Source organism: Gavialis gangeticus, unplaced genomic scaffold (assembly GCF_001723915.1).
Source record: "Gavialis gangeticus isolate Ggan-Ray unplaced genomic scaffold, GavGan_comp1, whole genome shotgun sequence".
Taxonomy (NCBI): Eukaryota; Metazoa; Chordata; order Crocodylia; family Gavialidae; genus Gavialis; species Gavialis gangeticus.
In genome coordinates, this window is record NW_017728995.1 from 43,796,888 (window position 1) to 43,820,377 (window position 23,490).

Consider the following 23,490-nt stretch of genomic DNA (forward strand, 5'->3'; position numbering starts at 1 on the left):
TTAGTGACCTGGTCGTAAAAGGCCACCAGGTTGGTCTGAACTTTACTGTCCGAGCCCCCAAGATTTGGAATAAACTGCTGCCAGAGGTGGTCCAAGCAACCACTTTGAACGCCTTCAAGACACGTTTGGATGCTTATCTTGCTGGGGTCCTATGATCCCTGCTGATTGCCTGCCCCTGGGGCAGGGGGCTGGACTCTGATCCTCCGGGGTCCCTTCTAGCCCGAATGTCTATGAATCTATGAATCATTTGATCTGTGTTTCTCCTTTAAATGTTACACACTTTCTTCTTTTTAACTCTTTGGGGCCCAGAGTGACCTGAAGCTTACCAAATATTTGATTCAATACCCCATGAACTTAGAGGAAGTCTTTTTACTAAGTATAATGGTCTTTCATGGGCAGATCCAGGGTTTTGTAAGGGGGGTGAGGGTGCTGCAGAGGTGGATGCACCTCTGTTCCCAGCTTCTCCCCAGCTACCAGGTTGGATAGACTACACTGCAGGAACAACAGCTGGGGACTTTTCTGAAGTCTCTGAATCAGATAAGAACCCCTTCCACCCTGCCCTGCTCTCAGCAGTAGTTTCTTCCCCTTAATCCTCAGTGGCACCGCTCCTCCCCTCCCATTCCCCACCTCCCACTGCCGTCACTGTTTCTGTCTGAGCTGGGGGCAGTGGACTTTCAGAGCTGCTCCTGCCCTTCTCTGGCTGGTCTGTGCAGGCAGCTGGCCTTAGGTGGGGACAATGATAGTGGCAGCAAGAGGTACGTTCTTCCTCCTTGCATCTGCTTCCCAGTTGGCAGGGAACAGCTGGGTGAATTTGACAGAGAGGAGGAGTGCAACCACTGCTGCCACTGCTACTGTGTCTGGTTGAGTCTGGCTGGAGTGGGGCAGGAGCTCCCCACATCCCCAGGTCAGCCAGGGGCAGTGACAGTGTAGGGTGGGGGGCAGGGGAATGGGAGGGGTAGGGATGTGCCATTGAGCATGGAGGGGAAGGAAGGGGGTGGAATTCTTACCTGCTTTGGGGACTTAAAAAAGTCCCTAGCTGCTGCTCATGTGAAAGGGGTGCATAACCATTACACCACAAATCTGCCCCTGGCATGGTCATATTCCCCCTAAAGACTATCTGTCCCTATTATCTTTAGATTTGGCCCAAATACAATTATGGAATTTTGAATTACGTCTCCCACCCCATCTGTCCCTGTAGTTGGAAAGGGGGGGTTGCATGGCTGATGAAGTTAAACAGTAAGCATTCTATTTACTGTCAAAGAATCCATATGCATATATATTTAAAATACAAATGTATATATATTTATTTCCAGGTCTAACATTGATTTGTTGTAGGACCTTTGACGAATTATTGGGAGTTTTTTTTCAGAGCTATTAAGAGCTTGCCATTCCCAATATGGTCACATTTGAACTGAGACTGTGCAACACCTCTGAGACTTCGATGTGCCTCAGTTTTCTCACCTGTAAAATAGAATACATACTTCACAGGGATTAATTAATGTTTGGAAAATACTATTAAATAGTGAATTAAAGTCAGGAAGTGCAAAGTGATGATGATTATATACAAATTAGATATGGCCTATGGATTTCTGTCATGTTGCTAGCATTGCTTTGGCTGCTGGAAGCCCAAATTATTTAAGTATAAGAGCATGTGATGTTTGTTTTTCCACAGGTCTTGGGAGTGGCATGGTTTATCTACCCGCAGTAGTCATGGTAGGACAGTATTTTCAGAAGAAGAGAGCGCTTGCTCAGGGGCTCAGTACCACAGGAACAGGATTTGGAACATTCCTAATGACTGTTTTACTGAAGTATCTGTGCATGGAATTCGGATGGAGGAATGCAATGTTCATCCAGGGTGCGATCTCTCTGAACCTGTGTGTCTGTGGAGCCCTCATGAGGCCACTTTCTTACCAGGATGAAGCTAATGAAAAGGTTACTGAGAGAAACAGTAGTGAAGACAATTATGCAAAAGCTCTGTCCCCCCCTGCAGAGACTATAAAATCTAATGGGGTATTAAATGAAGAGCCTGAAAAAAAAGAAGGGCTAACTAATGATGAAGTGTTTGACACTGTTCAAACAATAGAGAGCAAAGGTAAAATCAGACATACAAAGAATATATATGCTCTTTGCATTCTTAAGACAATGAGCCGTCTGACCCTTATAATCAGAAAGGGGTTTGTAACATGGTACTCTAGTTACTTTGGAGCTGCATCACTCTTTACCAATAGAATGTTTGTAGCCTTTGTATTTTGGGCATTGTTTGCATACAGTAGCTTTGTTATTCCTTTTATTCATCTTCCAGAAATAGTTAAACAGTACAACTTATCCATGCAGAATGATATATTTCCTTTAACCTCGATTGTAGCCATAGTTCATATTTTTGGTAAGGTGACCCTTGGATTCATCTCTGATTTACCCTGCATCAGTGTTTGGAATGTCTTCATGACAGCTAATTTCTCCCTTGTTGCTTGCATTCTTATTTTGCCACTAATACATACATATGCTGGCTTGGCTGTGGTTTGTGCTCTGATAGGATTTTCCAGTGGGTATTTTTCTTTAATGCCTGTTGTGACTGAAGATCTAGTGGGGACTAAGCACCTTGCAAATGCTTATGGCATCATCATTTGTGCCAATGGGATATCTGCACTGCTGGGACCACCATTTGCAGGTAAATATTTTAAGCTTCTAATATTACATAAATTATCTAAATATAATAATAACGATGGATTATATCTAAATGAGTATGCTTTATGGTGTTATGAAAATGTGGCTAACAAAATTATATTAGCTCTGGAGCTGACTATAATATCCCAGCATGTCTATATTCACCAAATACATTAACCATCCCCACTACAAATGGCCATCTTTGCACATTATTCCAGCTGTATTACAATCTCTCGTTCATGGTATTTTGTTATCCTAGCTGAAACCTGCAGAACTTTTGCAATTAAATTTTTATTGCAAAAGTAGTTCATTAAATACAGGATTTTAGTTATCTTTTGACCAAATACTTTAATGAAATCAAAACTTCTCACCCTCAACAAGGCTACATAAAGCTGTCCATGTGTAAACACAGGCTTAGGAATATAAATACATATTTGTCAAAAGTCTAGCCTTGTGACTTGTTTATAGTCATAGAATAAGGAGGCTCTTGCACACGTGATTAAGGGCCTTTATACATGTGAGGAAATTGCCCCTTTTAGTGGTTTAATTTCCCTTTTTAATGATTTAATTGCATAACAGGGTAAATGTTCGGTGGCATGTTACTGCACATTTGGTGGCGTATTTTGATTTAAATGACTTTTTTATTTAGCAAACTAAAACACATCCCCTGTATTTTAGTTTGCTGCATAAGAAATTGTAGCAATATTCCTCATGTGTACAAGGGCCCTATCTTGAAAAAGTGGCGGGGATGGTGCACAGGATGCTGGAAGCCTGGGTGCACTCAGGGAAGCCTTGTACACTGTCCCCGCCACCTTTTTCAGCTGCTAGCCACACTCTTGCCACCTTCCCAGGGCAGCCAGCCCATTCCCGGGCTATCCCAGGTGATGGGAAGGCAGCAGGGATGGTGCATGGGGTGTTGGAAACCTGCTAAGCCCAAGCTTCCCCAAGCGTGCCCAGGCTTCCAATGCCCCATGCACCATTGGATTTAGCGGATGTTGCCTGTGAGCTGGGGCTCTACCTGTGCAGCTGGCACCACTGCTGCGGAGGGAAGTACCAGGCCTACCCACAGCTCAGGACTGGCTGGCAGCTCACCCCTTGGCCATGGGAGAGGTGGGCAGGCTCTGGGGAAAAAAAATAAGGATCACATTGTTCACTGCTTTTTTTTTCTTTCAGCGGAGCCTGCCCACTCTGTGGTGGGGGCCCCCGGTGCTTCATTCTAGCGCTGACTTGCCTGCATATCTATTTGAAATGCCTCAGGGTCTTCTATAATAATCATATGCTTATCCTGTCTGTGCGGAGCACTTTGATTGGTTGTTTCCATAAGCATTGTGATTGGCTGCTGAGACAACCAATCGGAATGCTCTGGACAGACAGACTAAGCCTATTATTATTATAGATAATAATTGCATATACAAATATTTTATCATAGAGAAGGTTAATGCATTTCTTCTATGCTTTATATATATCACATTTACTTCTGGTTGAGGGATCTGGTGTTATAAGAAGGCTTGCTGCACCTCATGGAAGGGGGATTTCATCCCATGGTAGGGCAGGCTGGTTTGAATCATTGCTGTCTATGTTGGTACATCAGGACATCATTTAAATTACTGTTGGACTATGATACTATGGCTGGTCTGTGGACGTACTAACTCAGCTTACTCCTAGCTTGATTTTTTCCTAGTATTCAGGCAATAACATCCATTTTAGGACTGTCTGAGCTGGCTGCACTTTAACTCTTGTCCTCAGCAGGAGGAAAGTTGCAGCTCTGCAGGGCTAGACTAGAGGAAAGAAAAGTACATGCTGTATCTTTCTTAGGAGTAGCAAAGGTGTACTCTACATCCATTCCCCCAGAACATCGTAGACTCAACTGAGTTAATTAGGAGTTAACTTGACCAGGTGTAAAGGGGAAGGATACAGCTAGTTGCCATAAAGCACTTTTATTTTTTGTGTTATGCAGTGATGTGGATAACACGGTAACAGGAGTTTATTTTGAGGATGGTGTTTTGTATTCCAAAACCATTTAGAGCAATCTGAATACAGAATAGCATCTGCCAAGGAACGGAGATTAAAATGACAATTGTTATGGTGCTGAGACCAAATCTCCCAAGGAAGCTCTTGGAAAGCATTTTTCTGTGTTTGAATTCTTGAAAACCTTGTCTCTTTTTGAATAAACAGTTTGCACAACTTACTGAAATGTGCTTGTGCAAGCAACAGCAGCAGTTGGAACAGCATCATGATCTAATTATATGATGTAGTTGTGTATGTCAGGCAACATGATGTTTGTGCTTGTCAGTACAAAGAAGAAATTGTGATGCAGTAACTAAGAATGAGCAAAGGAGGGGCTGGTTTCAGGTTCTAGACAGTTATTTTAGATCAGATCTGCTAGATACAGGTTATATGACAGGAATATTATTTTGGGGCTAATATCTATTGGCTTCTAGAAATTTGAGTCTGGCCAAATTATAAAGTATCAGCAAGATTATTAAGAATGAGACTGTTTATAGGAACCATTCAGTATTGTAAATATTTTATTTCAAGAAGGGGGTTTCAAAAGTGGATGGAGTTAGACTGTTCTAAGTGGTGGCAGATAACGGAACAAAGAGCAATGGTCTCAAGTTGCCGCAAGGGAAGTTTAGGTTAGATATTGGGAAAAGCTTTCTCACTAGGAGGGTAGCAAAGCACTGGAACAGGTTACCCAGCGAGTTGGTGGAATCTCCATCTTTGGAGGTTTTTAAGACCTGACTAGACAAATCCTCGGCTAGCATGATCTAGTTGAGGATGGTCCTTCTTTGAGCAAGGGGTTGGACTAGATGACCTCGTGAGAGTCTTTCCAAACATAAGTGGCTATGATTCTATGATAGTTCAACCTTTTGCCTGAGGCAGGATCATCCCTATCCAAACCATCCCATACAACCATAATCTAAACTATGCAAGACTACCCTCAACCCTGACACAACATAGACCTAACACCCTAACCTGCCACAGGTAAAGCTGAGGAACAATGGTAGCTAATATTTTGCTTCTATAACATGTTGTCAGTATGCTCAAGAGGTCCCAGCCATGCCCCCCCACTACAGAGGAAGGCAAAAACTACCACAATCCATTCAATTTGACAATGCAGTAAAATTCCTTCCTGACCCCAAAGATGGTGATCAGTCTGACCCTGTAGGGAGGGGCAAGATACTGTAGCCAGAAACCTCCAACTTTGCTCCTAGCAGGAGAATCAGCACACCCCAACTGAAGTCCCCAGCCTTAGCTGTAGCCTACACTCGATGCCTCTGGGGAGGCTTAAAACCCCCCTGATACATATAGCAGAAAAGGTGGGGATTGGGGGTGAGGGTGGAGGAGGCAGGGCAAGAGCAACCTGCAAAGTCCAGAAGCATGAGAAATAGTCCTGGTAGAAAACAGGCATAGCTACACCTAGATCATCCCTGACCAGTGGCTATCCAAACTCTTCCTGAACACCTCCAGTGATGGGGAGTCCACAGCTTCCCTAGGGAGTCTATTACACTGCCTCACTATTCTCACAGTTAAGAAGTTTTTTTCAGATATCCAGTCTAAACTTAATTTGCTACAAGTTCAAGCCATTGGTCTACATCCTCCACTCCACAGAAAGAGAGAAGCGGTGTTTTCTCTCTTGTATGTGGCAGGCCTTCAAATATTTGAAAACTGCTATCATGTTCCCCCTTAAATGCCTTTTCTGCAAGCTGAACATGCCTAGCTCCTTCAGCTTCTCCTTATATGATTTGCCTTCCAAGCCCTTGATCATGTTTGTTGCCCACCACTGGGCCCTCTCTAACTTCTCCACATCCTTTTTAAAATGTGGAGCTCAGAACTGCACACAGTACTCCAGATGAAGCCTAACCAGTGCTGCATAGAGAGACACTAGCATGTCCTGTGTTTTGCACCAAATGCTTCTATTGATGCAGCCCAAAACCACATTTACCTTTTGTGCGGCTGCAGCACACTGCAGGCTCATATTGAGTCTGTGGTTTACCACGCTTCCAAGTCTTTTTCCATAGAGTTGCTATCCAGCCAGGTGCCCCCCATTTTGTATTTGCATTTTTTGATTATTTTCCATGAAGTGTTAACCTTGCATTTGTTCACATTGAACTTCATCCTGTTAGCTCAAACCCAAGTTTCCAATCTGTTGAGATCCTTCTGAATTGCACTTGCATCCTCCAAAGTGTTCACAGTTCTTCCTAGTTTTGTGTCATCAGCAGACTTGTTCAAGAAGATTTCTATGCCAGCATCCAAATCATTAAGAAACATGTTGAATAGCAGTGGGCTGAGGACAGAACTCTGTGGGATTCCACTTGAAACCTCCTGCCATTCTGATATGGACCCGTTGATAATTACCCTTTGCTTGTGATTGTTAAATCAGTTATCTATCCACCTTGTAGTACTTTTATCCAGCCCACACTTCTCCAATTTTTTTATGAGACGGTCCTGTAGGGCCTTTTTAAAAGCCTTGCTCAAGTCCAGATACACTATATCTACAGCATTCCCTTCATCCACCCAAGTAGTTACTCTGTCAAATTAAATCAGGTTTCTTTGACATTATTTGTTTTTCATAAATCCATGTTTGCTGATTGCAGTCAGCCTTTCCTTCTGTAGATGCTTGCAAGGCCTTCCTTAGGATATATGGATCACCAGCCTCACTTGCCACTGATTCACTGAATCTCTTCAGAAGTGTTTGCTAGTGGAAACTGGCCATAAACTGAAACTGCCCCCAGAAAGACCAAAGGGAAGGAATAATGCAATGGTTATCTGGATTCTGTAGCTCAGATCTTAAGAACTGCAAAGACTCTACCTTATCCCACCAAAATCCCACCTTATTAATGACAGAGAGAAAAAATCAAACAAAAATACTGGGTATAGCCTATGCCTTCAAACTGAGTTCTTTGATTAGGCTCTTTACTGCAGACTAAAAAGAACCTGTCCCATAATGATTTCCTATGGTATCTCTCTTAAGCAGTGGTGCTTAAACTTTGGCCCATAGGTTGAATCTAGCCTGTGGGGCCATGTCTTCCAGCCTTCCATGGATCTGGAAGTTTGGTGGTGAGGGAGCAGTGACAGCATTAATTGGCGTGGCTTCCAGAGCCATATTTCTGGATCTGTGAGAAGCCCTGCAGGCTGAATGACATGGCACCATGCACTGGATCCAGGCCAGCATGCCAGATCATACCCATGGACTAACTCTGCATGCCAACCCCATGCTGGATCTGGCCCCTGGACTGGACTTTAGCAAGGCTTTTGAGACCATCTCCCACAGCATTCTTGCAAGCAAGCTGAGGATTATGGACTGTAAGGTGGATAGAAAGTTGGCTGGATCGTGAGGCTCAGAGGGTAGTAATCAATGGCTCAATGTCTAGTTGGCAGCCAGTATCAAGTGGAGCACCCCAGAGGTCAGTCCTGGGTCCATTTTTATTCAATATTGCACCCGCTTGGTCTCGTATAGGTGCTCTCTAGTGGCCTTCGAGTGCATACCCGGTTCTTGCTGAGGGGTATGTCCCCAGGACCGGCATGTGGGGTCGCGTTCAACTCCGAGAGAGGTCCTGACACTCGCCTGCCATGACTTGGTCTTCTTTGCCTTAGTGGTGGGGCTCCTGCTCATGGATTCTTGCAGACTGGGTGCTGCCCTTTGCGGGCATTCTTGGGGCTCCACCTCCCCTACACCCCAGCCATGCGCTAGCCCTCAGGACTGCCAGATGATGGATTGCTGGCCTGTCCCCTTCTGGTGTTCTTGTTCATCCCCTCCCATCTCTCCCTACCTGTCCCTAGATGAGTGTTTCACTTTGGATGGCAGCGCGGCATGGGACCGTCCTCATCTCTGTGTCTGTCCTCCTTCAGGCTTCTGCTGTGCTGCCTTGGTCTTCCTTCTTGACCTGGGGTCCCTTGGAGGGTCCTTCCCTGGTCTGGGCTCTGTGCACCCTCCAAAATAAAGTAAAACAAATAAAAGAAGAAAAGGATAATCGGGGTATGGGCCTCTGCCCACCCCACTCACAGGTCTGGCGTCTGTGGTCCTCAAGATCCCCCAATGCCCTCTGGCTCCATTGCTGCCCTCTCTTCCTTTTCCCCGCCACCGGCTTTTAAATCTGCTGAGCGGTGGTTTTTGCTGTCATCATCCACCGGCGTTGTTCCCAGTTGTCAATAAAAGCAGCTGATGAATCATGCTGGCAGCCCTTCTCAGTGTGGCTTCGCTTTTTCTGGGGGTGATAAGTACGCCCTCTTTTCAGGACTTTTTATTTCTTTCTCTGGGCGGTTCAACCCTGCTACGGGTCTTGCGGTGGGAGGCTGCTCTAGTGCCTCCACTTTTGTTCCCCTGGGACAAATATCTTTACTGATGATCTGAAAGATGAGATGGATTGCACCCTCAGCAAGTTTTCAGATGACACCAAGCTGTTGGTAGTAGTAGATATGCTGGAGGGCAGGGCTAGAATTCAGAGTGACCTACACAATTGGAGGATTGGGCCAAAAGAAATCTCCCCCACCCAACCATGTCTCTTCTCCAGAACTTGTTCCCCCTGGCACCAGCCCCCCTGCCACTTGCCTTCCCTGCTACCTGTCCCACAGACACTTGCCCTGCCCCAGTGCCTGCCTCCTCAACCACTTGCCCCCTCCCCCACAAACCCTCCCCTGCTGCTGCTTACCCTATCAGTAACTCTGGCTCAGGGCACGGAGCACATGATGGTTCTGGCTCCAGCCCCAGCCAAGCAGCAGTGGCAGCATCAGCATCCCTGGCCCCAGTCAAGGGCAGGCAATGATTGCGGTTGTGGCCCTGGGTTGGGACGGAGCCACAGCAGCTGCCTGCCCCAGCCTGGTACTTAAATCCAAGAGAAGACTTTTCCCCTTATACCAAATGGAGAAAATATCTCATTTTGGATTGCAGTAAATGTGGTAAGTCCCAAGTAAGGAGCAAAATCAGACATGAAAGAAATCTGAATAAAACAAATTAACAGTATGTGCTGTCTCCAGATACATTTACTAGAGTCTGAGACCGTTTTACTGCAAATCAGTTTCAAATTATTTTTGATTTATTATTTATACCTTATTTTAGAGCTTGGATGGAAGACTGTTAACGCATCACCAGTTACAAGTTAGATGGTTAGAATGGTCTAACAGACTGAATATGAATCTGAGACCCAAGAACTTCTAAATTTTAATGCCAGCTGTGCCTCCTACTCATTGTATGATTTTGGGGTAACATAGCATTTAATTCCCCCATCTATAAACATACAGATCTTTCAGGGGTCTTAACAATATACAGCCTGACTCACCATGGTCCTGCAATTGCACAGTCATTTAGTACTTGTATAAAACCTGAGTTACTGCACAGCAGAGCTGATGAATGAGTTTTCTGTGACACTACTTCACAGTAGCCCCGAGACTTCTGTGCAGTAGCATCACATCATGGGTTCTGCCACACAATGCTACTGTGCAGTAGTCTCAAGGTATTGCACAGTCAGTGTCTCTTGAAGATGTGTCCTATAAGTATTAAATATTAGTACTTATTAGTAGCTTAGTATTAGTAGTAGCAAATTGATCTTATTTATGTCTAGATATATGAAAACACTGTCAACAAGTAGAGTGGGTTAGGAATAAACACATCTAGATTCTCTTCTAATTTGGAACTCCAAAAATATACACCTATATCCATAGGCCTTTTGTGCTCCTGGAATGAAATGCACCTCTAAAAACGAACCTCTAAAACACCTGTCCATATATGAAGCCAAATTTTTAGGGCTTAAATGGGAAATAAATAATAGATAGACATTGTGTTGGCCTTCTGATTAAGAGTGAAAAACATCAATTTTATTAGTTTATTTCTATTTTTATTGTATAGAAAGGGACAAAATCTCCACCTCTTTTTCAGAAATAATGATACTTGATGGCTTAAGTAAAGTGTTACTTAATAGGGTGTTTTCATGGGAAAATGTGCAGTATTCTTTACCCATTCCTGTTTTATTAATTTATGTCACACACTTTATAATGACAATTATCTTGTCTTTTTTGGCAGGTTGGATCTATGACATCACGCAAAAATATGATTTTTCCTTTTATATATGTGGCATGCTTTACTTGGTGGGCATAATATTTTTACTGATTCAACCTTGTATTCAAAAGAAAGAACCAAGAGAAAAACACACGGAAAATGCACAAGTATAGTGCACGTTATAGAGTATTTCACAAGAATGTTTTGGTTTTGCATTTCTTTTATATAGCAATATAACTTGTTTCTCTGATGGGACCAACTGCATTGAGAGCACCAGAGTGAATACCGAATGAGATTCAAAGTCCTGATATTAAATATTAGTGGAAATGTGCTTATAAAAGCAACTTTACTGTCTCACTTAGGATTTTTGGCATCAGAACTCTTAACAAATGTGGAGGTTATGAGCTTTCCACATGCAATATTATTATTTTTAGATTTGATCAGTAGTTGATTCTCTTCTCACTTAGACCAGTTTTACCCTGTTGAAACTTCACTGACTGCAATGCAGTTACTCCTGATTTACATTGGCATGAGAAGAGAATCAAGCCAAGATATGAATAATTTATTAAAATGTTTCCTACTCCATATTCCGGCTGATAAGAATTTATGTACTGCGCAGAAGCAAATGGCTACATTTCTGACCCAGCTACCCAAATGAATCACTAAAAGTCTGATATAATAATTCAGGATTTCAGATAATTTAACATATTTAAAAGACTGGTTTGTTGTGTAAAACTGAAAGATTTCTTACTTTTTTCTGAAAGGTTCTCCAGTTTAAGGATTTTTTAAAGTTTTAATTGCAGGACAAAAAAGCCATTCTCAGTCCATGGGAGAAATTATAAATAAGATACTTAAAATACTCTGGAGGCCAAATGACACTGAATTAAAAAACCACAAACATAAAAACAAAGAACAGGAGCAAGGAGGGGTGGAGGTGGGGGAAGAGGGAACGGGAAGAATAGTAGTACGGTTCTTTAACTGAAAGGATAAACATCAGAACTAGATGATCTGTTGCAAAACCTTCCTAGAACAGTTAGCACTTTCATGTGGAATACTCAGTTGAGTATTTATTTTTGATTTACGCTATTGAAATTGAGAAGAATATCTAGCCCTATTTATGAGAGGTCTAGTTCTAATTTTGCTTACACAGATTTCACATCTGGATCTATACAGGACCAGGCCCAATGGGTGCAGACAGAAGTGCACCTCCCTGCTATAACTTAAAATGATTTTTGCAAAGTGTTGAGTTACGTTACCCCAGACCACACAGAAGTTCATTATTGGTTCCAGGGAAGAGGGGAATCTAGCTGCGGCTGGGAGCCTGCAGGCAGGTTCTCATGGGAGTAGCCAGGGCTCTCTGCCAGTGCTCCGTTTTCAGAATGGGAGTGGGGAAAGGCAGCAGAGGGAGCTTATTTTTGGGGCTCCCTGGCTGGTGCTGAAGGTGGGGTGGGTGAATTGGAGCCCCCCCGCACCCTACCTTCTGGGGGGAGGGGGGTGGAGCTGAAAAACCCTCAGACTGCACTCCCTCTGCTCCCTTTCCCCCATCTCAAGCTGAAAACAGGGACAGGCTGGGAGCTCTGCAGACACAAGTTACAAAAGATGCTACATTTTGTAACATCTTTATCTGATACCTCATGCAATGATGGGTCAGGTGTAACAGGTGTAACATTTTCACCTAATGGCCATTTTTGAAGCTATTTGCAGCCATGCGCTTGTGTTTGGTCAAAGCTATAAACTGCTTTCTGTAGCCAGATCAGGTGAAAACTGGCATTGCCGTCTGCACCCAAAATAACATGGCATAGCTCCATTAACTGCAGTGTAGCTACCATGGATTTACATAAATGCAAGCTCAGAATTCAATCCTCTGTATTTAGAGTGAGCCACGCTAATTAAAAGTCCCTGCATGTCATGTGTATTGGTGGCGCAGCACATCCCTATGCTGAGAAAATGCCAACAGTGTGCTTTGAAAGCACACTGAACAAGTTTTATTTCAAAATGCACCGCTGCCATTTTCTCAGCATGGAGGTGCACTGCACCGCTGATACACATGATGCGTGAGGCTGCCAGAGTGCGTGAATGTACGTGCTCCGGCAGACTCGATTAATCAAGTCTGCTCTGATGTGCTGGACTTCCAGTGCATCAGACCAGGCTTCCCGCATGTGTGTAAGTGCCCCAAGACCGCTAGGAGTATTCTGTTATAGAACATTCACTTTCTTGAGCTCTGTGTTTTGCAGTTGATCACGGATTTCACAGACTGGAGAATGTTTCCAGAAACAGTATAAAATTCCTGGCTGCCTTACTTGTTTACACATATTTTAGAACTGTATAACATTTTTATTGAAATTCTTCCCCAGAAATTAATTGTTTAACCTCAAGAAGCCAGTTTGTCAGGAACAGAACTTGAGAACCTTGGATGAAATTGGCTAAAATATATATAGTTTTAGAAATAGTTGAATGGAGTACAGTATGACATGTTTAATGCAATTTATTTCAACACACAAGTTATTAAATCCTAGCTAATTTTATTGTTAAGTAAGAACACTACCTGAACTGTGCAAAACAGATCACATTTTGTTCAGTGCCGTTCACTTGCTGTAATGTTATTTAATGCAAAGCATGGAAAGATATTTTAACTATTAAAGTATACTGCTTTAGGTTTTTTGACCATTTTAAATAACAGAAGGACAATACAGAACATTTTGCATGGTGCTACAGTAAATATTTTCCATGCTTTGTGAGGCACAGCTTGTGTTATACTGCATACATTAATAGAAAGTTGGTTTATTTTCTGTATTTAAATGTTACAAAGATCTTTTTCACCATAAATCAAGTCCTTGCTTTAATACTGAAGTAGACTGTTGGAGTATACTGAAAACAGCTGAAGTTATTCAAATAAAGAGAAAAAATTACAGGAACACGGTTTGGTATAAGATCATCTGTTCTTAAAGTATAGATTCAATGTCTCTTTTTGTGCAGATGCTGCTGATAGCTTTTTTTTAATCTTATTTGTTGGTGACTATATATATGGGAATGGTGATTTGCATCAATTTCCTTCTTTTTTAAAGAAATGTGTCCTTTATACTTTAAGCTTCATTTTGCTTTCTATCCGTTAATTTTTAATTGCATATGACTGTAATGAATAAAATTTTGCTCTCTTAAGATAACTGCATTGTGACTTTCTATAGAGCTATTTCTTGTTATAACTCGATCACATAGTTGGAATACACTTCAAGTTACTAAAATAATTAATTTTTTTTGACTTTACAGCTTTGTAAGTTGTATTTTTATTTTAGGGAAACTTTTTGAGAGTTTTATTCAATAGGAATGGGAATCCTGTAAATATGGTATTTTAAAATAAAATCACTGAGATGATTCTGAAAATGTATGCACGTACTGAGCTTCACATACAGGAGTAGTCTCATTGACTAAAATGGAAATAAATACTCACATTAAGAAAGCTAAGGAGATGTATAAATGTTTGAAACATGAGGAGCTTCTTTCAAAAGCCCTTTACTGTTGCTAAAATATTTAGGGGATGTTTGGACATAATTCCAGTGAATTGAATTTTTAATTTAAATTAACAATGTTATCTCAGGTTACTATGATGACATTATATTAAGAGAAAATGATACTGAAAAGAGATCACATATTTATTAGAATATCTGAATAACTAGGATGCTGGTTTTATGTCTTAATTTACAACAGATTTACAATTTCTTATTTTACAATACATTTACAAATTGTATTTTTACTACTTGATATTTAAGTCAATTTTAAAAGTAAAGAGTCAGATCCTCCACTGGTATAAATTCAGCACTTATGTTAGTGGATCTTCAGTGCTTTATACTAGGAATAAATTTGATCTAAAGAGAATACTTGGCATTTGTTCTTAGGTAAACATAATATAAAAAAAAATCAAGGATCCTTCCAAGATAAATTGGAATATTTCTCTGGAAATAACAAAATCCTTATAGCCCAAATACAGTCATATTTCTTGATAAAATTCAAAAGTCTCTCGTATGTGGTGTATAAAGATTAGAAATATCAATTGAATTTTTATTTAATACTTTTTCAGTTTCCACAGCTACCTGGGAGAGGGGTCGAAATGTTGAAAAACTGACGACAGAATCACAATATACTTTATACGGAAGATAATTATAAGGCACATTACTGATGTATTATTGACCCTACAATGCAAAGAGTCAATAATAAATGCTATTTTAAGTGAAGATATACTTACATTAATTTACTTCTTATCAAAAGGTCCAAGTTCACAGGACTGGCAACTTTATCCTCAGAAGATCCTGAATAGGCAGTGGTGGAAAAATTTACCTACATAACACCCTTTCAATGTGCCTTCATCCAGCACCTTGATATATGAAGTCAGAAGAGAATAGTTTTGTCTACCCACCTATTCAGTATTCTTGCCTCTGATAAAGTTTCTTTTTGGTGACAAAGTGCTTAATTATCTTATTTATCTGAAGTTTAAACATCTAGTGAACTTACTAAGTATTACAACATTTAAAGCCAACAATTTTCACCACAAATGTATGTTAGTTGCCTTCTATCATTTTAAATATACCCTTGTGGCCAGTAAAAAAATTACCAACATTTCCTACCCAGTAAGAATTAACATTCATGTGTTTCCACATTTTTAGAATAGGGAATAGCTCTGGCAATATTATGCTGTTGTCAAATGTTGACTATTTAAATGGTAACTACTGGTTGCATCTATTTATGTAATTAGCATGTAACAATAAACTCCAGTGCAGTTAACACCAGAGTTTATTGCTTCTGGGTGCAGTGTTTACACATGTAGCCGGGACCATGGTATGTTGAGCCAGGTTGGCGCAGCCCCAGCTGGCAAAGGGTCTGGGGAGGTCAGCCTGACAGCCTGGGGCTGTTCCACCCTGGCTCAACATGCTGCATAGCGGCTGGCAGGACATGAGAGTTCTACAGTGCGGGGCTAGCTGGTAGGCAGGCTGCGCACTGTAGCACCCTGTGGCCCAGCCAGCCCTGGTCACCATCTATACTTGGGTTGTGGTGCACTAAATAATTACTGTAGGATAGTACTTGTGCTGGACAGTACTATATTACAGTGAAGTTAATTCATTTATTGTAGCCTAATATTGCTGCACATGTAGATGATGACATTTTACTGCAGAGCTAATTAGTCAACTGTAGTAAAGCTTGTGTAGATGTACCCACTGCATATGTGAATTTTTAACTCAAAGTCAAGAGTTTAGAAAGAGCTGCAAACTTTTCTGTTGCTAGTGGTTGCTGGGATCCCAATAGTATGAAAGTCCATTCTATAAAAAGTTATATGTTTTATGTCGTGTTTCCATTAAGGTATGTGTCTACTGTTTTAATCCTACAGTTAGCTAGGTTCTCCAGTAAAGAAAAAGGCAAATGATTATTCTTTGATATTTAACACATTTACATCTTACCATGCTTGCTTTCAATCAAAAACATGCAACTTTATTCATTCAGTTTTCTGAATTATCTTGTTTCTGCCTCCTTCTTCGAATCTGCAGCTGAAGCTGAAGTTTGCTAGTGAAGAAGAATCGTTTCCAGCCCACTTCCTGTGCCAGTGCTTTCATTTCAGGGGTAATTGTATCGCACAAATTCTGCACAATTTTTTCCCACAGTGTGTCACAGTTGCATATCTATTTATAAGAGGAATTACAGGGGGTTAATCTGTTTTGGTCAGATGTAGCTAGATGTCTTGAACATTCATTGATCATTTTTTTTGTCTGAATGCTTGTCTAACATGTCTCCCAATTATATAGCTTTCCAACGAAGGGGATCATCCAAACTCTCTTGCTTCTATGCTTTTTATAGGAGTCTTCAAAACCATCAGCTCTAGGGGGTAATTATGATGCTTAGAGGATGCTTTCCCCCTTTTAAGTGATTGCACGAACAGAAAGGTGTGGAAGTGATTATAGTGGCTATTATAGTACAAGAAAAAAATAAAATTAATTTTTAAGGCAAGATACAACTATCATAAAAATAATTAGAAAAGTTGGGTGCATTATTATATAATACCTAACCATTAAAATAAGTGACACTGGAACAGTGTTTCCTTTTTCATATACCAGTTAAATAGTAGCTTAACTGCACTGACTGAAATAGAGTCACTCATGATCACTGATACTGGTGTTCCCCATTTAAAAATTGCAAATTCTCTGATAAAAATCCAAAATTCTCCAATTTAAAATCCCCCAAATCCACATTTTTCTGCGATTTTAAAATGAAATGCCTAGATATAGATATAGATATATAGGTATCAATTGAACACAATGTTTTATTGATATATTTACCATTTTAAAGCAGGCTGGTAGTCTACCAGTAATCATTATAATAAATAAATTCTAAATACCTATATATTTTGGCATTTGATTTTGGTTTTTTATCAAAGAAAATCAGAGTCCTCCCTACCCCCTTTGCTCACCAGGAAGTGGGTCTAGCTGCAGCTGTCACCCTGCTACTTTGTGGCGCTGAGCAGTCCTGACATGCCAGTTTCCCTCACTCACAACTCACAGCCCCCACTAGCCCTGCCAGTGCCCTTCACTCCCAACCTGCAGCCCCGTATTCCCACCAGTGCCCCTCACTCCTGACTCACAGTCCTCCATTCCCATTGGTGCCCTTCACTCCTGACCCGTAGCACCCCTAAGCCTGCTGATGCCGTCACTCCCGACCTGTTGCCTCCTGCCACCAGGCTTCAGCCCCCCAGTGTGTGGGCCAGGGGAAGGGTGTGGGGCAGGAGAGGTACCTGACCAAAGGCAACACCACAGATGAAGCATGGGGCGGGGTATAAGGGGAGCACATGCCAGACTGACATGGGGCAGCACATGCTGCAGCCTGGCCAGACTGGCATGGTCAGAAGCCACCTCTGTGGCCCAGTGGGCATGACCCAGCTCAGGAGGGTGAAGCAGGGTGGCAAGACTCATTGCCATCACCATTGCCAGGACCCCTGCACCAGCCACACTGCCAGCAGTTCAAGGAGTAATAGACTATGGGGAGGGGTGGGGGGGTATGCTGCCCTCACTTGCTGCTGTCACCAGCCACTTGCATGCCAGGTTGCAGCTCTACCCCACTGCCATGGTTTGGCTACCGCTCCCCTCAGGTCACCTGTGCTGCCCCCCATGCAACCTACCCTCCAGGGTACAGCCATGGCCTAAGGGGAGTGGTGACGGCAGCCAGTCCATGATGGAAGGGAAAGCTGCGGTTCAGGGTTCAAGTGGCTGGCAGCAGGAGGAGGTGAGGGCAGCATGGCTGCATCCCCTGGTCTGTTACACCTCGTGCTGCTGGCAGTGATGTGGGATCCCAGCAGCAGCAACAATAAGTCTCCCTGCCTTGCTCTGCCCTCCCAGTCCAGGTCCTGGTCCCAACTGCTGGGTTGCGGAGGCAGCTCCTGCCCATGCCAATCTGTTCAGGCTGCAGCCCTGCACCTGTTGTGGGTGCACAAATCTGGGGGGGGCACATGCCTCCCATGCCCCCCGACGTGTCACCTCTGGCACCCAATCCCTCCCGTCAGCTCCCCCCACCCAGATGAGCTTCTTGTGGTTCCATTCTGCTCCCCTAGCTGGGTCCCATGGCTGCGCATTTCCTTCCTGGGCCCTATGAATTGAACCAGCTGGGCAGCGCCTCCAGCCCCAGCCACCAACCCAGCACCACTCCCTCCCTCACCATGTGGGCTTTAGCACAAACTGCCGCCGCTATCTCAATCTGGCCCCCCACCCTCCTATGTCACTTATGCTTCCCTGCCCCCCCCATGCCTCTCCTATGCCCCCTCCGATAGATTTATGGGGGAGCTGCAGGAGCTGCTCTCCACCAGGCTTCCTGGCTGCCATGAGAACGTATGTTCATGCACATGCACGTGGCGCTCCCTGCTAGTGACTGTCCTCCTCCCACTCCCCACAACCCCAAGCAGCCCCATGTAGGCTGGAACTCTGCCATCTTGCAAGGGGAAACCCACATTTTCCTGTGTTTTTCTATGACAAATGGAAAACCTGGATCCCTGTTCATTATTTATCCTCATGAAAATCAGGATCTGTTGATCTGGATCAATCCTGCTTTATTTTTTTTGTGCTTGTTTTTTATTCAGTGGGATATAAATAAAAGCAATTAAAGAAAAAGTGCCTGAAAAATACTAAATGCTAAAGCAAAATACAAAAAACTCAACTTTCATTTACATATATACAACCCTACAGAAGTTAATGGAATTAAGTGCATCATTTTCATTGATGAGTTGTAATGTTTATAATACTGATAGTGAACTGCAAATTAGGGATGTGAGCAAGACTGGAACACATGGCTCATGGAAAAACTACTTCAAGGGACCTAAAAGATGAAAAAGGGATGAATTTTAAAGACTCTCTTGAAATTTTTGCTTGCTATGTTTCCCTGACTCTTCTGCTACTCCTAGAAATATGAGAATTGCACTAAATTGTACATATTGAAGACTACCTTTTAGTACTTCAATACAATATATTAATGAGATACCTAAAGCAAGAACCTTAATGCCATTACTATAGTTTTCTTCATTCAATTTTAATGGTCTTTGAATTATATAACAACATAACAGCCAGATCTCAAAGTTATAACTTTAGTCCTTATCATGCTCTAAGTGAGTAAAAAACAACCCTCATGGGTTTGGTGAGAAAATAGAGCCTTCCTGAGATAATACAGAAAAGTCTGCTGTATCTGCAATAACCTAAGAAACTTTTACTTTCATTTTTACTTTATGGATTTTAGCCCCCTCTGGTGGCCTTTTGCTTATTATAATTCATAGAAAGATACAAAAATGTATTTTTTTACAGTTCAGAAACCTTGGCCTTCTTAGAACCTCTTAAAGTTAACCTACAATATACATCAAAGGAATTGACTTGAACTTGTGCTAAAAAGTATGTAGCATCTTATACATTTCAGTAAATGGATAAGCTGGAGTGCTTAAGTGGTGGTGCTCAAATTAAGGCAGCTGCAATTGTTTTATGAAACAGCTGATTTTATTAAATATATCTCATCATAGCTTTAAAATCATCAAAGATCTCCGAATCTTTTCTGAAGATTCGGAGAGCTTTGAACCAATTCGGACCTTTAAATTGGTCCCCTGATTCGATTTGGATTTGGAAATTTGGCCACCGAATCGGGCTGAATCTTCTCTGAACTGAATCACCACCCGAAGCTTTGCACAGCCCTGTCTATCATGCTAGTTAGTGCTGTCTCACTGTTTCCTTATAGTCCCACATCTGTCTGTATCCATTGGTAATCTTTTCTCTTAGTTTTCAATTCTAAGTTCACTAGGAATGGGACTATATTTTTGATCAGCACTGATACACAGCATTGGAGTTCCTAGGCACTATAGTAATACAAATAAATAAACAATACAAAGCATGGGTGATACCCTCCAGATATTTAATACTGGGAATAGCATTTACAACAACCCAAGTAATCTCATTTGTTTGTGCAGACTATTTGGATAGTAGTAATCACTCTATACAGTAGAAAATGTTTGTAAGACTGGACCAATTGTTTCTATAACTACGTATAGTTGGAATCCAGTTTTCATTGCACAGGTCCAGCAGTGTATGATTATGTCATTAATCTGTATCTGTAAATTGAAAATAAAGATATGTATATATACACGTAAAGAAATATTTCTTAGAAAAATGAACTGAAACAAAAATTATACCAGAATAAAATATACCATAATAAAGCTAACATTTTAAAAGTAAATTGTAAATTATTTTTTACCGTTTCAAATCTGTGTGAGACTTGAGAAAGCCTGGCAATATCTTCAAGGCCCAGAAAGGAAATGATATTTAGGAGCAATGGATCAGGAAGCCGTTCAAGGAAGTCAAAATTACCTCGGCACAGATTAAAGATATGTTCTAGAACTTTAGCACCAAACACAATAGCAATTTGAACTGCAATTCAAAGAAATGAAATATAAAAAGAGATTAATAAAAGCCTCTACATTTCCTAATGTGTACCTTTTATATAAAAAGGACCAATCTGAGTTGAAGGTTAAATCAATAAACTTATAAAATTCTGAAGACCTTTATTATTAATAATAAAGCGCAATATTCCACTCCTGTTTCATGTTCAGGGCTACCAATGTAGTGATAGTAGGTTACAGCTATCCAAATTCCAGAATGTGGAATTTTATCATAACAGCTATAATTATTCTCAGCTCACTAATAAACTCTGATTTCACCAAAGAAGCAACAAGGCTGAGCTGAAATGTGTCCAGTTTCATTTTTTGCATGTACAAGATACTAAATATAAGTTTCTTTTATACTGTACTATGAAATGGGGAGTAGATTTAGGAAATACTGAAAAATGTTCCATTTACCCTTAAAATGCTTCCAACTTAACAGTCATTGCAGTCACTCTTCCTGTATTTCTTTTAAACACCTCTTCTTCATTCAGTAGGTTCCTGAATGCATTATTCATGGATTTGATTTTGATATGCATCTTTTTTATTAATACTCTATGGTAAAATTTTAGAGTTCTGGGTTTTTTCTTCAAGATCTACTTATATGAGTGCTGTAATTTAGATTTCTAAAGGGATTTCTCTACCATGGGCCATAGGGACTTATGCTTTCATTCCAAAACAAAGCTGTGTTTTATTTACAATTAAAATAATTCCAACAGATCCAAATTAATTTCCCACAAAATTGAGCTATATATTTACTGAATAAAGAGTGCTATGCGCATCTTCTGACATATGTTACACTCACAAAAACAAATACAAATGGGATAAGTCATATAGCTGATCCTCTGCTCGTGCAGCAATTTTTCTTACAGTATATTTTAAAATATTTAGTCATTGTAAATGATGCAAGCAATAAGATTTCTGTTGAAAAACTCTTCTAAATCTGACAGCTCACACTGTTAAGATAGATTTCTGTTATTCTGGCTACATTTCTCTCTTAACTGCTTCCAGCAAATCTGATGTACCCTTCTATATCATTTGAAACGATTCTTTGTATTTGTGGTGTTTACGTCTTCCTTTAATATTTTTAGAAAGTTATGTTCCAATCTTCATTTATGTTCTCAATGTCCTTTAATCTTTCTTGCTAAATCAACCATCCAGCTTCTTAATACTGTTCTTACTCTTCTCTGAATTCTGTCCACTTTTACCTACATAAACTTGGTATGAATGTGTTCTATGTACACAATAGATATGTCTATACATGCATTTATGTGTGCCTAAACTTAAAACACCTTTGCTTATGGATCATTAAGGTGATTTAGGCATGCGTCTACACATATTCAAGTGTATTAACTTTTTGTTAATTAACTAAGTCACATTAGCCCACATGCAGACATGTTAATGTGCATTAACAAATGCTTTATGCAGATATCAAATTTAGGCAGGATTAGCCTAAAATCGCCATTTTTACAGCACGTTAAGGGCACACACATGTGAATACATGCCTTTAACGCACCTTAAAATGGTGATTTTAGGCAAATCCTGCTTAAAATGGGTACATGTAGACATGCTCAGTACCATAATTATTTGAATATCACATGCACGTTGTCCCCAAGATTCAGACCTCCAAAACTAGGGTGCACATCTTAAGTGACAAAGCTTGATTTTTCTTTGCTGGAATAGAAGTATGGAGTATGGAGAGGCAGTGCTGCAAAAGCTGGACGTGTACAAGTTCATGGGGCTGGATGAAATGTACCTGAGGGTGCTGAGGGAGTTGGCTGATGTGATTGTAGAGCCACTAGCCATCATCTTTGAAAACTCATGGCAATTGGCAGTTCCCAGATGATTGGAAAAGGGCAAACATTGTACCCATATTTAAGAAAGGGAAAAAGGAAGATCCAGGGAACTACAGACCAGTCAGCCTCACCTCAGTACCTGGAAAAAACATGGAGCAGATGATCAAGGAATCCATTTCTAAGCACTTGGAAGAGAAAAAGGTGATTAGGAACAGTCAGCATGGATTCACCAGGAGCAAGTCATTCCTGACCAACTTGATTGCCTTCTATGATGAGATGACTGGCTCTGCGGATGCAGAGAGACTGGTGGCTGTGGTGTACCTTGATTTTAGCAGGGCTTTTGATACAGTCTCCCACAACATTCTTGCAGGGAAGCTAAGGAAGTATGGGCTGGATGAATGGACTGTAAGGTAGATAGAAAACTGGCTGGAGCATCAGGCTCAGACAGTAGTAACCACATTATACTGCTTCTCTGTCTTCTGGGCACACTCTCTCCTAAAGCATGCCCAGAAGCAACCAGAGACTGGGTCCTCCAAGGAGATGCTGTAGCACCCATCTAGAGCACCTTTATGGATTCCCTGTGCCCCTGCAGCTCCAGCACACTGCCTCAGGGCAAGGCTGCAGTGGTGCCTCAGACCCAGGCTCTGTCCCAGGTAAGCAGGGACTGGGGGTAGGGGAGAACTGTGGGAGTGGGGTGGGGGGGGACTGCTCAGGAGGGGTGGTTTCCCTGCCCACCCCATGCATGGCACACAGCCCTCCTGCAGCAGCAGTGGCCATTGAGGCAATCGTGGCCTGCTGCTGGCAGAGACCCCTGGTGGCACGGCACCATCTCCAACCCAGCAGCTGTACATTGTGCTGGCCCAGCCACTGGTGTGCACTCTCAACCAGTGCTGGGCTGCTCTTGCTGCCACCGGTGGCTCCTGGCACTGCATGCAGAAACCATGTGCCGTTGGGCCAGGCTAGTTCCTGCCTCCATGTGCCCTGTGTGCCACCCCCACATACCCACCCATAAATCCCACACCCACAAATCCCCTCTACAATCCACCCCCAAAACCCACCCCCAAACCTCTGCCCAAGCCCCACCTCACCCCCAC

The 23,490-nt window shown here is 41.8% G+C and overlaps 2 protein-coding genes across 4 annotated transcripts in view; one reads left to right on the forward strand and one right to left on the reverse strand.

The window, feature by feature from the left end:
* The window catches only part of SLC16A14 (solute carrier family 16 member 14), a 28,136-nt gene extending 16,159 nt beyond the window's left edge, over nt 1–11,977 (forward strand). For both annotated transcript variants that reach the window (XM_019503591.1, XM_019503592.1), the window contains 2 exons: nt 1,673–2,668; nt 10,685–11,977. In XM_019503591.1, the coding sequence (XP_019359136.1) occupies nt 1,673–2,668; nt 10,685–10,833 (1,145 nt within the window). In that variant the 3' untranslated portion in view covers nt 10,834–11,977. The remainder of the gene's footprint in view (nt 1–1,672; nt 2,669–10,684) is intronic.
* Nucleotides 11,978–15,777: 3,800 nt separating this feature from the next.
* The window catches only part of FBXO36 (F-box protein 36), a 146,383-nt gene continuing 138,670 nt past the window's right edge, over nt 15,778–23,490 (reverse strand). The window contains exons 3-4 of one of the 2 annotated variants that reach the window (XM_019503594.1): nt 20,417–20,589; nt 15,778–16,326 (exon numbers count right to left, since the gene is read on the reverse strand). In XM_019503594.1, the coding sequence (XP_019359139.1) occupies nt 16,147–16,326; nt 20,417–20,589 (353 nt within the window). In that variant the 3' untranslated portion in view covers nt 15,778–16,146. The remainder of the gene's footprint in view (nt 16,327–20,416; nt 20,590–23,490) is intronic. The other variant, XM_019503593.1, reaches the window with a different exon arrangement.